Genomic DNA, 14,620 nt, shown 5'->3' with positions numbered 1-14,620 from the left:
TCACCTGGGCTGGTCACCATGGTTGACTCCAGCCGCAAATGTCTGGTGGCATGGGTCCAGGAACAAAGTCCCTAGAGTGTGGTATTTCTGCTGAAACGTGGAAGTTGCTAGGGTAGGGAGGGAACTTAAAATCCACCCAGGAATGCTGTGCCAGGAACCAGCCCCCACAATGGCACACAACTCAGGGACCCAGCCCACAGCGCCTACCACCTGCCCCAGGGATGGGGAGCGGAGCTGGGGCCCCTGCAGCGGTGGTGGGTGGGAACGGGGCTCGGGCAGGGAGTTTAGAGCGGAGAGGCCCCGTAGAGCCCAGGGCGGACTCCCCCTCCCTGCAGCCCAGGCCTCCCACCCCGTGGGCCGACAGATGACAGCTGGGTGCGGGGGGAGGCAGCCTGTTTATTGACCAGACACCTGGGAGCTACGTGCAGCGTGGGAGTGGGGGCCAGATTTCCCTTCCAGCCACAAGCTGACGAAGGTCCTTCCCTCACCCAGTGGGCTCTGCGGCCCATGGCCCAGCCAGCAGGCCCCAGTTGCGGCTAGCCCCTCCAGCTATCTGTGGTCACAGCACAGGTGCCCTGCTCGCAGGAGTGGCCGGGGCCCAGCCCAGACCCGACTGCAGCGGGAGCGGCGGGCAAAACTCTGAAGGGCAGCCACTCAGGCTGTAATGGAAAGGCTTGCAGGTGGGGTGGGGGGAGGGGCCGGTGCTCAGGTGCAGGTGTGGCCATCAGCTGAGGAGAGGGGCAGACCTGTCACTGGTCACTGTCGGCTTCAGCTGGACGCTGGCGAAGGGGTTCCTGAGAAGAGGAGAAGAGTTTTAGTGTGGAGAGTGTGGGGTGCTGTGACCCCTGGGCCCTGAGGCTCAGCCTCCAAGCTGGGCACCATGGAGGGCACTGTCCCCACCCCACCACTTCCTGCCCACCCTGAACTGTCCCCTCCACACTAGCCCTGGGCCCCAGACCGGCTCCTCGGTCCCCAGCACGCTCACATTGAGTCTGGGGAGCCTCCTGTAGGGCTCAGTGGCCGTCTGCCTGTCTGTGAGGGCCGAGTGTGAACACACACACAGCCCAGCAGCCCACACAGCCCGGCCCATGCGTCCTGGGTCCCAGAGGGTGCCCCCCCCCGACATGACAGACACAAGGCATGGGCACACTGGCGGCCGCAGGGCTGTGGAGTGATGCCCAAAACCACCTCCCTAGGAGGGTCAGCCACCTGTCACCCAGGGGAGCCACACCCGCCCCTGCATGCCCGAGGCCGCAGCTGACGGACAGATGGACTGGCCAGACAACAGGTTGAGATGGAACGAGATGGGCACGAGGGGCCAGCGCCCGGCCTGGTCCTCGGAAGCCTGTACTCGGAGTCCCTGGAGGCTCAGGACAGCAGGCTGGGCGCCGCCAGGCAGCCGCGGGGTGACAGCACAGATGGCACGTGCGACAGAGGGCTCAGCACGGACAGGACCACACTCCTGGCGAAGCGCGTAGCACCGCGGCCGTTACCTGGGGCGGAGGTGCTTCTGGCACGGCGGGCGGCATCCACGGGAACTGGCGGGCGGAGGGCTGTGGGCGCTCTGGGCCGCTGTGCCCGGGGGGCAGGGGGGAGTGGAGAGTGCGTGGGATGGGGACTAAGCCTTTTCTAGAAAACAGACGCTTTGGACCGACGTTCTAGAAAGCGAGTTGCTGAGAGGAAACTGGCCACAAAGGCACAGCTTCTGAGTCTCCTGAGGGTGACATCTGAGAGTCGTTTATGAAGGTCTTCTCATTCGGGCGTCACCACCCCACAGGAAAGGCCCCTTCCAGTCCCGCGGGGGACCTCAGACTGCTTGCTTGGGCCTCTCTTCAGCTCTGGTCTCTGCAGAAGAGCCTCAGCGCAGCAGGCTGCGGGTGGGACCAGGGGAGGCTCCCAAGGCCAGGTCTGCCACGACCAGTGATGTCTGCCCCTGGGACACAGGGTGCAGGGCGGCCCGTGCCCTGGCTGCCCCTGCCACTGGCCTGGGTTCTAGAGGGGGACTCTGTTCCCTTGGCTGCCCCACCCTGGGTGAAGGTGGAGGTCTCGGGGGGCCCAGCAGAGGAAGGGGCTCCGACAAGTGCAGCTGGCGGCCAAGCAGTCCAGTAGGTGGGTGCGGGCAGCACACTCCCACCGACTCCAGGGTTTGCACCGGAGGGGCTGGTGGCAAACAACATCCGCCACAGGGGCAGCTGTAGGGCCGGAAGGGCCCCCACCCAGAGGCTGTCTGGCCTCTGACCCAACACTCTTCATCTGCTCCGATACAGCACGTTGGCAGCCCACCTGCCTGCCGGCCCTCACTGCAGGGTGTGAGGACGTGGGGCCGCCACATGCGCTCCAGGCCCCTCACAGCCCAGAGCCCCAGGTGAGCAGACACTCTGACCACTGAGCACGGGAGGAGGGACACAGTCCCCTTGGACGTCCACCACCTTCCGAAACGTCCCTTCTATGAAAGAACCCACTCATGAGCTGCCCTGGGGAGGGTGCCTCTGTGACCCAGCACTATGACGGCACGACAGGACAAGGCTGGGACCCGAGGCCCACTGCAGACCCTCTACCTGCCAGACACTGGTTTCTGCCAGGGCAGGCCCCAGGCCAGGCCTCCTCCCAGCAGCGCCACGAGCAGGCAGTCGAGGCCATGCCAGCACGCACGACCAGCTGGCCCGGCGCCGGCAGAGCGTGGGGCCCATCAGAACAGTCCGGGCTCAGCCGTCCCCTTACCGAGAGCCACTGAGCTGCTCCCTGGAGCTGGGACACAGCCATGACCAGCGGCGGCTTTCACACCAAAAACAGGCTTCTGCCCCAGACACAGAGCATGCCTGAGGTCCCGCAGGGCTGAGGGGCGGGGCAGGCATGGGCAGGGTCCCAGGGCCCCTCCAACCGCTGCCAAGGGGCAGCTTTCAGTCCTGCTCTCACAAGAGATGCTTGGCTGCAGGGGTCGGGGTCCTGGGACTGTTCCTGAGCCCAGTATGTGGACAAGAGTGGAACAGCCACACTTTGACCACAAGCAGCCTGCACCTTCTGGGGAGTTGGAGCCGGGAGGGCCCCACCAGGGCCGTCTCCACACTGGCCTCCACTTCCTCCCCAGCCTCCTCGTCCTGCAACCCACGGGTTTCCCCCGGCATTGGTGTGCCAGCCCTTCTGGAGCTGGGTCTTCTGGGCGCCCTCTCTGGCTACCGCTCTGGCAGAGCTGCTCAAGGCCCCACAACCAACCAGAGGTGGCTCTTGGCACCCCACCCCCAGCTGAGTCATCGGGCTAGGACTGTGCTGCGTGAAACGGGCTGAGCACACCCCGCTGTGCCCCTGTGTCTGCCCAACACCAGGGGTGTGGTCCTGGAGCCTTCAGCCTTTCTGGGGCCTCCAGAGGCAAGGGCGCTGCAGCCCCACTGGCTCGGAAGGACTGCGGGCAGCAAGGCTGGTGGCAGGTCAGTCCGAGAATGCAGAAGCAGGGACCGAGGTGGCCCTGGGCTGATAGCCACTGAGCCACAGTGAAGGCACTTCCATCCTGTTCCCAAAGTCAGGCGCATTTCTCCCCAGCACTTCCCAGAACTCCTGCCCCCTCTCACCCGCACAAAGGCGGTGACAGGAGCGCCACAGCCCAGGTCTGCTGGGTGGTGTGGCCACACGCATGAAGGAAGGCCTGGCTGTGACGCCCAGTGGGGTCAGGTGACCGCCACCCTTTGTAAAGCGTCAAGGTGCCGACTACACAGGACCCCCTTCTCAATGACTTGGGGTGGGGACGGATGGGCAGCAGGGGCCACCCTGAAGGGAAGTGCCGGGCCCCAGCGTGCTGGGCTCCCACACTCCTGCTGGCTGTCAGAGCTGCTTTCTGAGAACAGGACGGGGCTGTCACCAGGAGGCTGTCGGAGGCGGCGCCTAGGGGCCAGTGTGGGGAGCCAGGTCGGGGCAGGAGCACTACCGGGTGGACAGGCTTCTGCTTCACTGGGCTGTGGTGCCCCCTGCCCCAGGCCATGGAGCTGCCTAGGGCTGCCCTGACCCCCCAGGCCCTCAAGACCGCAGCACTCACCTCCCAGGGCGGGCTTGGACCCGTGCCCACGGGGCCGTTCAGCCAAAGGAACCTGAGGTCTGACCAGTGGGCCCGCCCTGATTGTGGCTGAAGCACTGGCCGTGGCAGGAGAGAAACCCAGACAGAGCGCAGGCCAGACCCATGCCCAGCAGCAGAGGCGGTGCCACAGGAGGGCGGTGGAGTGGCCCAGACAGGAAGCCCGTGAGCCCGAGCAGCAACCAAAGGGAAGAGAAGGCCCGAACCCTAAGCAAAGTAGGCGGGCTGACCCCCGGGCCCTGCCCTGACGGCCAGCGGAGGCCAGCAGGCCTGTCCACAGCCCCTGCGAACGAGCGCTGACCAGCATAAGAACACCAGGCACTTACTAACTCGTGACGGCGGCTCAGAACCTGGCCACTTCCATGTCGGGGCTGCAAGGGAGGGAACACAGGGCTGTTGGTCAGTGTGGCGGCAGGGGGTGGGGGCACAGGGGCTGGCGGCACGGCCGGGGGCAGGGCCGAGCACACACGTGCGCTGGGGCTGGGAGGAGGCGCCACACCCAACTCAGTGCAATAAATAGAACTTTTATTCAAACCACCGCAGCACAGGGCACAGTTCAGATTTTAAAAAAAGAAACGGGAAAAGTATCTTCAGCGCTTTACATCTTCGTACGAGCTCCGCAGCTTCGCGCCCATCGCACGTGGCATCCCGGGGTTGGGGGTCTGTCCGCGGGAGAACGCCACACGAGGCTCTTCTGCACAGGTCCGGGTTCTGGCTTTGATTTTCCTTAGGTACAAAACGGTCTGTCCCTGTCTTGAGTGGCTTCTGTCACACACACCGCCAGCCATGCCCTTGTCCGCAGGAGGCTTCGCAAAACCACGGCAATGACGGAGCGTCCACCGTGTCCCGGGGCTCCCGCGGGAGGGAGGGCCCAGGGGCTGCCCCCTGCTGCCCGGATTCAGGGTGTGAGGAGGCAATACCAGTAGCCTCTGAGTCCAGCATGTCTCTTTCTGAAGTCACCAAGACACACAAAAAGACGAGTGTTTAGGGGGGACAGGGGCAGGGACTGCCTGCTTCCCCCAGGACAGCAGGCGTGTGGGCGGAGTGCCCAAAGCCACCCTCCCGGTGGCCCTGCCATGTCCGGCCACGCCCCTGCCCTACGCAGCCAGGTGGCCGAGACCCCCTCACAGGGCCGGTTAAAGAACCAGTTTCCAGAAGTGTGGGGTGGGGTGGTCTCTGGAAGTCTTTGGAATGTCCGTGTGCGGCCGGGCAGCGCCTGCTCCCGACCCCTCCCACCAGGATGCTGTGTGAGGTCGCTGCGCCAGAAGGGACGCTCATGCCCTGGTCTCCGTACACTGTCCAACAGTGTCCACGGAGAAGGCAGGCTTCGGGCGCCCCGCCTCGCGGCGGGGCCAGGCCTGGGCCACGACCTCCCTCACAGGAGCGGCCAGCTTCCTCAGGAGGCCTAGAACTGGGGTGGCCCTCGGACAGCGCCCATGGGACCGTGGGCCTCCGGGAGCCCCGGTTCCTGCCCTGTCCTGACAGACGGTCAGCGTGCGCCGGGGAAAGGCAAATGCATAAATAACAGTACGTACACCGGAGTCCATGCATATCTGTTTTTGTTTGCAGGAAAAAAGTCCTTTCCCTGTTTTCAGCTTTTTTTTTTTTTTTTTTTTTTTTTTTTTTAAAGATTTTTCTTTTTCTTCAAACTTCAGAGCTGGCTTGTGGTGAGCCTTCGGGAAGGGGCAGCGCGTCTCAGCGCAGCGGGCGGGGAGCAGAGGCCAGGACGCCCGCCTCACTGCCGGGCCGGCAGGTCCCGCCTGGCAGGACACCGGGGGGCGTGTAAACGCGGGAGCACAGCTGGGCAGCACCATGGACCCTGAGGGTCTCAGAGTCGGGGTCGCCAACCAAAAGGCGAGAGGGGGCGGGTGGGGAAGAAAAACGGCCCGAGAACAAACCGGCGAGAGCTCAGGAGGAAACCGATGGAGAGGAGACACACGGGGGGTGCAGAGGCTCTCGAGCAGCGGCTGCCCGAGGTCGGCATCCTCACACTGTGGACACCAGCGTGCCGCTGCCGCTGCGAACAAAGCAAGCACAGCTGCCAGCCGCACACCTGCCCCCGGCAGCCTTCCCAGCAGCTCAGGGTTGGCCGGCCACCTGGTGACCTGGTCCTGGGGGCAGGGTGACGGACGAGGCCCCAGAGCCAGGAGAGCAGAGCCCAGGTGGGGCCCCTGCTGTCTGCACCAAGTGGACTAGGCGGGCCTGGACACCAGGGAGCAGAGCCACCAAAGAGCTGGGTGGAGGGGCCACTGCAGGGTCCCCGGGGAGAGCCTGGGGGCCCGGGGGGCGGCGGGATGGAATAGGCTCTGGCATGAGCATGGCCCGGCAGGCGCCACGAGCACCCACTCTTGCCACCTGCAGAGAGCACAGAAGCCACGCTCCGGGAGTGCCACCCGTCATAGCTCATGGGACTCGGCCTGAGCCTGGGGACGGGGCATCCTGCCCTTCAGGGTCCTGCGGGCCTTCAGGGTGCGGGGCAGGACACGAGCACCCAGGCCCTGCTCACCCTGACCTGCAGAGGAGACTGCTTGGTCTCCAGCCAAGCCCCCCCAGAGAGGAATGCGCCAACCCAGCCTTTGGGGGACCATTCCCCACAGCTCCCACACTCAGCTCTGAGAGTCCCTTACCTGCTCACAGCCCGGGCCCCGTAGTCATCCAGCCCCTGGGGAGGAAAGGCAGGCAGGTCAGGCTGGAGGACCTGGGGAGCCAGGCAGGTCTCCAAGGCAGGGCCCGCACGACCAGAGTGAGCGGGGCTGCCTGCACAGAGATCCCCCGAACACACGTGACCCCCAGCAGAGGGATGCCCGTCTGCCAGCAGCCCACTGTGGACTGTGCCACCTCACACTCACGGACCAGGCAGGACAGATTGCCTGCCATCCCCTTCCACACTCGTCTCCCACAGCAAGCGGGCCGGGTTTGTGAGCGCCATAGGGGGAGAGTGCCAGCCGGTCTTGTGGTGAGCTGCTCGAGCGCGGGAGGCTGAGAGGCCACCCCAAGGGCCCAGGACCCCAAACCAGTGGTGTATGGGCTGGTAAAGCAGGGCTGACAGAGGCTGGAGTGGGGAGGGCAGCTGCAGACCACCTCAAGCGAGCCTGGGCTGGCCCAGGTCCATCGAGGGGCGTTGGAGACACCCTCCTCAGCTCTCTTGGCACCTACACCAAACCCAGAAGCTGGAAAGTGAAGCACAGTGGGCTGACGCCTCCCTGGGCAGCTGTGCCCTAAGCCCCAGGCAAAGCTGGATGGGATGGGAGTCTCACTGCCCAGCAACTGGTCCTGTCCCCTGGAGGCACAAGGCCGCCACCAGGCTGGATCGGCCTCTCCCCGAAGGTCCCAGCCATGTCCCAGCCTGGCATGGCAGATGTCCCATAGCTCTTGGGGAGGGTCTCCTGGACACCAACTCTGCTGTGACGCCCACGCTCCCGCCCAGGAGCAGCGTCCAGCCATCTTGAGGCTTATATCCCCCTCCCAGGCCAGCCGAACACCAGGCCCTGTAGCGCAGATGCTTTGGTGGAGCTGCACCCAGCCCGCCCCCCACAGCCCCGGGGCCCAGGCCTGGAGTGCTCACCTGGGAGAAGGCGGGCACGGCCACGCTGTAGGGCCGCTGCTTGAAGGTGCTGGCCGTCTGGGCAGGGAAGCCCCGGGAGGCCGTGCCGTAGTCGGGGGGCGGGAGGGCCAGGTCCTCCTTGTCCAGGAGGTTGCCTGTGCTGCTGCTCTTCCCCTGCTGCAGGCTGCGGGCAAGGGCAGGGGCTCAGGGCTGCACTCGGCCCTCAGACCCTCCCTTGAAAGCCGGCACAAAGGTGGTTGGGAGAGACGCTAGGGAGGCTGGCTGGCGCTCAGCCTACTGGCAGGCCCCACCTTCCCAGCACGGACTCAGCCCCTCTGCAGCTCCCAGGGCAAGTCTCCCACTCTCCTGAGGACCCTGGCTGGAGGCAGCTGGGGTCCCCCTGACCCAGTGTGGGGAGGAGGAGCCCCCACTGTCAGTCAGTGGACGAAGCTGCCCGCCACCAAGGACTGCCACACCCACACACCCCAGGGCCTCAGACCAGTGGCAGTCGGGCCGCAGGGAGCCCAGCCAAGCTCTCTATGCCTACAGGACCTGGGGGCCCCTCTGACTGGTGCCATCCACAGCACCCCATTCTCCCCACGGCCCCTCTCCAGAGCTGGGGGCCAGCACCCTCACCTCATGTGCAGCCTGTCGCTGCCGTCGCCATCCAGCACCCGGGTGTAGGAGAAGGGAAACCAGCCCCGCCTGGAATAGAGGACCCAGATGAGAGCAGGCAGGGCCCCCGGTCCCCTGGCCAGGACACATGCCAGTGCCCCAGGGATACCAGGACACCCCACCCCGCTCCGTAGGTACAACCAGCCCTGCCAGGCTGTGGAAATGAACCGGAACCCAAAGGTGGACACCACAGGAGGATCTGGGAGGGAAGTGTGCCTGCTTGGGGCCCCTCCCAGGGCAGTGGCCTGGAGGCCAGAGCAAAGCTGAGTCCAGCCCCGCCACTCTGTTTCCCCGGCAGGTGGCAGAACTGAGGGTGGCGCCTCTGACCGGCAGTACCAGGCTGAGCCTCTTGGCAGCAGCCGTTACGAGATGCCATGAAGGCGCAGCCTCTTGGACCCCAGATCTGCCCAGGAGGGATGTGGGGGAGGCAGAGAGGCTTCCGGAGGAGGGCCAACCTCCACCAGCTGGGAAGCCACAGAGATACAAGGCGCCCTAGGCCAGTGAGAGGGCAGAACTGGGGGGCGGAGCCTGTGCTGTCCAGGTTCTCTGCAGTGACCTCAGCAGTCTCGTAAGAACTGAGAGCCATCAGCACCCAGGGGCCCAGGGGCCGAGCTGTGTCCCCGTGCCCCACACAGGCTGGCCGCCTCGCGTCCTGGGCACACTCACATCTTCGTCTTCTCGCTCTCGCCATAGTGCCAGCCGTCCCGGGCCTCGGGCACCAGCAGGGTGATGAGGTCGCCCTCCTTGAAGCTCAGCAGGGTGCTGTTGTCGCCGGCAGCATGGGAGAAAATGGCCTTGACCCGCATGCGGCCATTGCGTTCCAGGCCGGCCGCCATGGAGCTGGAGCGAGGCAGTGTCTTGTTCTCGGCTGCCGGGCCACAGGGTGGTGTGAGGGGCGCCCTGCCCCAAGTGGGGGTGAAGGGCTGCCACCCTCCCATCACTCCGTGGCCCCAGATCGGCCTGGAGATGGAGCGTCCATCCTGGCGGACACTTGCCAGGCCCCAGAGCTGTGTGCATTGATTCTGGAAGGACCTGGGTGCTGGGGTTGTGGAGGAGCTCAGAACTACCCCGAGCCTGCGGGCGGAGCCCCAGCCCTCCCACTGGCTAGTCGGGAGATCCTCTGGCCGGGCCCCTAGGGGATGAGCGTGTCCCGGGCAGAGGGCAGCAGGAGCTGCCCTCGTCTACTGACGCCTCCCCAGCACCGCCCACCCACTCTGGGCACCACCCTGCCGCCCACCAAGCTCAACAAGGGAGCCCTGAGAAGCCCGAGGATCCAGGATGGATGTCTCAAAGGGGTCCCCCACCTCCCCTCAGGTGTCTCCACTACTGGGTGTGAGGGTGGGTCTGGGGCCCCCGCGCAGCCCTTACTGGTGGCGTAGCTGTTTTTCGGGGCCACGCTCTTGCGCACGGGCAGCGTGTTGGAGTAGGAGTCGCTCATCTTGGTTTGAGGCTGCGGAGGAGACGTGGACTTGGACTGGGCTACCTTGCGGTCAGCCCAGGGGCTGTAGTCCTCGCTGTCCGGGCCCGAGACACCGTTCATGATGGGCGCGTTCTCCTGGGCGGACAGCCGCTGTGGGGAGAGGCGGCGAGGGTGGGGGGTTGCAGGAGGGCCCGCCGGCAAACTCGGCTGTGGCCAGTGTGGAGGGCAGCCAGCCCCAGTAGGGATGCCAACTATGGCAGGGGGCCATCCTCCCACACCCACCGGCTTTCCGAGGGCTAGGCACTCACCCCCACAAATGGGGCCAGCTCAGGGGGCACTGGCAGGGGCTTGGCCCCAGGAATGGGGTCAGAGATGACCAGGCTGGACTTGGAGGCGGACAGTGTGCCGGGGAGGATGGCGCCGTTGCTGCTCGCCAGCTGCTGCATCAGCTGCACGGCGCGATCCGGGATCTTGTTGGGGTCGGCACAGGCCTGTTGCCACAACGGCAGCTTCTGCGCCAGTAGCTCCTTGCCCTGAAACAGAGGGAGCGGGAAGGGCAGAGTTAGGGCCAACTGCAGGCTCCGGCATGTCTCGAATCCCCCTGCAGGGCCCGATGATGGTGTCCCAGTGCAGCCCAGCCCTACTGGGCGCTGGGACACTCCTCCCAAGACACCCCACCCCAGAGGTGCTGCCCTTGGCTGGAACAGAAGTCTGCTCTTCATTGGGCACCGCCTCACTGCCACAGGAGCCACCGAGCCTCTGACCCCACCGGGGAATGGGGGCTGGCCCACACAGTGAGCAGTGCAGGGGAGGGCCCACCGGGAATGAGGTGGAAGCGAAGTCTGACAGGGCGGGGCCTCCCCAGAGCCCGAGAAAGAAGACATGCACAGAACCAGCCACTGAATGGCACACCCCTGGGGGACAACCTCCCGGAGACCAGAAGAGGCCACGCGCAGGCCTGAGGGCCAGGAGCCCCAGCAGGGTGTGGGCTGGGGGAGGGGCTCCGCACGGCCACATGGGAGCTCGAGGACAAAGCACTGCTGCGAGGGCTGCGGCCCTGCCGCTCCCGACTGCTCAGCACAGAGGCCAGCAGAGCGCACCCCGGGCTGGCTGCCGCCGGGAACAGGTCTGACGGAGCCCTGTGCACGGTGCCCGAGGACGTCTCCACCAGCGCCAGCCGAACCAAACCTCTCCCCGCTCTGGCTCTCAGGAGCGATACAGGGTCAGCAGATCCAGGTGCTGCTGAGAAAGGCCAGCAGGGACCCAGCACAGCAGGGACAACGCAGGGTCAGGGAGCTGCCCTTGAGTGGCTTCAAGTCTGAGATGGCCAGAGTGGCCCAACGCCCTGCCGCCGTGAGCTTGGAGGCTGTGCACCAGCTGCTGGGCACGGGCTGAGGCTCTGCCCTGGAGTCCTAGCCATGGCTCATGCTCTCTAAACCCACAGGGGCTGGGGTGGCCAGGTCCTGTGCCTGGGACCTCAGGCGTCGCCTCAGAGACAGTAGTACCTAAGGAGAATGGCTTTCCTGGCTTGTGCTTACTCTCCCTGACCTGCACCACAACCCAGCTGCCACCAGAGGGCGCAGGTGCCCACTGCAGCCCGCCAGGGGCCCTCGCAGCCTCCCTGCGGGCGACCTGCGGCTGGTGGAGGGGGCACCCAGGGCAGGTGGAGTCTGCCAGCGTGCCCTCCTGGCTCCCACGGGGCCCCGGGCCCGGCTCTGCCCTTGCTGCGCACCTGTGACAGCAGCACTGGGGCAGGCCCAGGCAGACAGGGGCCTCTCCGCGGAGAGAGGCACGTGTCTTCTTGGTAGTCAGGCCACGGGGACAAGCACGTGTGAGGCTGCGCGTGCGTGTACCCACTGACCCGCGGAACCGGGTCAGCCCAAGTACTCGGAATGTTCCAGCCCCTGCCTGTGGGTGGGGGTGGCACAGGGCCCACCAAGGTCACCCACCCTTCCAGGGAACCTGTGCCCCAGGCAGTCAGCCAGACTTACTGAGGGGTCCCTGGCAGTGCGATCCCTGAGGAGCCAGCCCCGAGCCGGGACTCCTCACAGGCGGTCAGAGACACTTCTCCCAAAGCACCTGCAGGTTCTGAAAGACACCTGCAGGCTGTGACCTGGTCCATCTCCTTCCAGAACCCTCTGCCTGAGAAACTCGAAAGGCCTGGGGACCAGCACTTGTGGGGACCCCTGTGTCCCGGGCCCCGCACAAGTGGCCCCACCTTGGAGTGGTACGCAGCGGAGTTCTTGGCCACAGCGCACTGCTTCTCCACCAGGAAGCAGAACCTCCGCCGCTCCTCCGTGAGCGCCGTCTTGTAGCCCTCGGACACGTAGCTCTCCAGCTCGCCCTGCTTGCTGCCAATGGCGTCGATGTACTGGAGAGAAAGGGGGACGGGACACCGTGAGTCGGTGACAGGACAACATCCGATGACGCCCACTCCAAGGCAGCCCCACAGACTGGTCCCACCCGTCGCGGCAGCCCCGAGTGCCTGTGACCACCCACAGCAACCTATGTGGCCGCTGTGAGCCCCAGGCCACAGAACAGCCTTGCAGAGGCGGCCGGCTGAGTCACCCTTGGACCCAGGAGAGCAGTGAGCCCTATTCCCTCTGCACCCCCTCCCCCCAGGTCTTGGCAAGGGGCCCCTCTGAAGCCCCAGCACCCCAGCTCCATCATCGAAGGCTGTCAGGAGCAGCTGCTCTGGCCTGCCTGGTGGACGCACACTCAGCCTCGAAGGGCACCCACAGGAACCCACAAGGCGACGACCTCAACTTGGCCAAGTCCCACAGACCCAGTGACCAGCTGCCAGAAGCACCAGGCCCAAGGATGGAGTTGTGGGCTCAGGAACAGGAAGTGGGAGGAGGACTGAAGTGATGTCCAGTGGGGACAGTGTCTAAGGTGATGAGAATTCTAGAGTAGGAGGGCGGCGACGCAGCGGGGGCTGCCCTGAATGCCCTGAAGTTACAGACGGTGATTGCCAGGTCCAGCGTGTTACCAAAACTCAGTCACTAAAAAGCAGCATACGCAGACCCCGCCCACAGGAAGCCCCTGGGCAGAGGACCAAGCACCCTGCCATGGACAGGGAGGACAGGGACAGGGGCACTCTGGATGAGAGGACTGTGCAGAGGCCCGCTGCATGTGGGGGGCGAGGCACTGCCCGCCCACAGGTGGGACTGCTGGCCCCGCCCACCGGAGGTGGAGCACAGGTCCCACCAGCCGATTGGTGCAGGCCTTAGCCATGTGACTTGCTGGGTGAGATCTGGTGGCCACCTGCGGCTGTGTGGCACCTCCTACAGATCCTGACTCCAACCACCTACCACCACCCTGACCAGGAAGGCCCCAGCAGCACCCAGAACTGGCGAGTGACTCATTCCCACCCAACCAGAAGGGGGGCCCAGGGGACTTGGTGTGATGCTGGGGTGCCGAGTGTTCCGACTTGCAGGCGGAAACTGCGGTAAAGCTGCACAGGACTGTGGGTGGCCAGCGAGTGGAGGCAGGAGCAGCCCAGGCGCACCTGTGTGCGGGCTGGGCCGACTGTCCACCAGCCGCCAGGCTCGTCCGGGAAGTGGCTTTTGCAGAGTCCGCCCTTTGCAAAGCAGCCCCATTCTCTGGCAGGTGCAAGCCCGGGCCAAGGGGGTGGCCTCCCTTACAAGCTGACTCAGCGTGGGTGGGCGGTGCCAAGCCCTGGTGGGTGGGCAGCCACAGGGGGAGTACAGAGCAGGCTGTTCACAGCAGCAGCAGCAGCACTCAGCTGCTCAGCTGGAGAGGCGAGCACCAGCCTTCCGTGGGGGCCCACCCCCAACAGTGTTACCAGTGTGTGCTCTGCCAGGGTGAGCAAGCCAGAGCACCCCCAGGCAGGACCTGCTCAGCCCTGTCTCCTGATCTCGGACCCTGTTCTCTCTGCCCTATGGACCACCCACCTTTCCACAGTGAATTCCCTGAGGGCAGCTTAAATGAGCCTCAAAATAGCTACTTTCCAATCCCCAACCGAGACTACAGCCTCAAGGAGTAAGGTGCTGGCCCCAGCCACTGATGTGCCGGAGGGGACCCAGGATGGCACCTGGGGGGAAAGAGCCTGGCCAGCCCTGGAGAAGGGTCTGAACACAGGCGAGAGGCCTGGCTGGGGTGGGGGGCTCTCCTCCCTCCCAACTCCCCCCGCAGCTCCAAGCACATCTCCTCTGGTCCCAACACCTGTGCCCACCCGTGCCGTCCACCACGCCGCCTGTAGACCCTGGCGTGCTGGGGGCTTCGCACGGCACAGTTGGGGAAGCTGGGAGGGCCCCTCAGAGGTCGCCTGGGTACAGAGTTCGCCAGGGCAGGGCACCTGCCTGGGGGGCTCCTCACCCCAAAACACCTGAGGGTCTTGTGAAGACAGGAAGGCACAGTGCCCAGGGGTGGGGACTTCTGTGGATAGCAGAGTCTGGGAGGGGCAAGGCTTGCTCAGAGGGAGGGGGGCAGATGCAGGGACAGCGGGGGACAGATGCACACCCCCTGGCACCCCCACCCCCCCTGCCACCCGCAAGATCCTTGCTGGCTCCGCTTCCTGGCTGTCCCTGCCCCAGGGAACTGTCAGGAACAGTGGGGACAAGGACACCTCCTTGGTCCCTGTCCCCACACACAGCGGGGGACTTGGCCTTGTGAAAAGCCCTGCAAGGTCCCAGGAGGAGACGGGGGCCTCTCCCACCCCGTCCTTGCATCACCGCTGCCCACCCTCCCAGGGGCTGCTCCAGTGTCCCCATCAGCTCCAGGGGTGGCCAAGTCTGGGAATGTACATGGGCCAGTTGAGCTAGGCCCCTGGCATCCCCATGCCCAGGCATGAGGAGCAAGTGACCTCAGCAGGGACTGTCCAGGGGGTGTCCGCCCAGAGCCACGGCCAGCAGTCCTCTAAATGGGGACTGTGGCGGAGGGATGACACAGCTTTGAT

General features: G+C 65.5%; 1 protein-coding gene across 6 annotated transcripts in view; it reads right to left on the bottom strand.

Moving 5' to 3' along the window:
• Nucleotides 1-376: 376 nt before the first annotated feature.
• BAIAP2 (BAR/IMD domain containing adaptor protein 2) overlaps nt 377-14,620 on the bottom strand; it is a 49,019-nt gene continuing 34,775 nt past the window's right edge. For 3 of the 6 annotated variants that reach the window (XM_045190222.2, XM_045190224.2, XM_045190226.3), the window contains 9 exons: nt 11,921-12,073; nt 10,011-10,235; nt 9,651-9,852; nt 8,949-9,150; nt 8,244-8,312; nt 7,629-7,791; nt 6,691-6,725; nt 4,390-4,456; nt 377-794 (listed from right to left, as the gene is read on the bottom strand). In XM_045190222.2, the coding sequence (XP_045046157.1) occupies nt 750-794; nt 4,390-4,456; nt 6,691-6,725; nt 7,629-7,791; nt 8,244-8,312; nt 8,949-9,150; nt 9,651-9,852; nt 10,011-10,235; nt 11,921-12,073 (1,161 nt within the window). In that variant the 3' untranslated portion in view covers nt 377-749. Of the gene's footprint in view, nt 795-4,389; nt 4,457-4,567; nt 6,081-6,690; nt 6,726-7,628; nt 7,792-8,243; nt 8,313-8,948; nt 9,151-9,650; nt 9,853-10,010; nt 10,236-11,920; nt 12,074-14,620 lie in introns of those variants that run through there. The other 3 variants (XM_024553781.3, XM_024553779.3, XM_024553780.3) reach the window with 3 other exon arrangements.

Source organism: Desmodus rotundus, chromosome 9 (genome assembly GCF_022682495.2).
Source record: "Desmodus rotundus isolate HL8 chromosome 9, HLdesRot8A.1, whole genome shotgun sequence".
Taxonomy (NCBI): domain Eukaryota; kingdom Metazoa; phylum Chordata; class Mammalia; order Chiroptera; family Phyllostomidae; genus Desmodus; species Desmodus rotundus.
The sequence above is the reverse complement of the archived record's forward strand: the minus strand, read 5'-3'. Positions and strand labels throughout refer to the sequence as shown.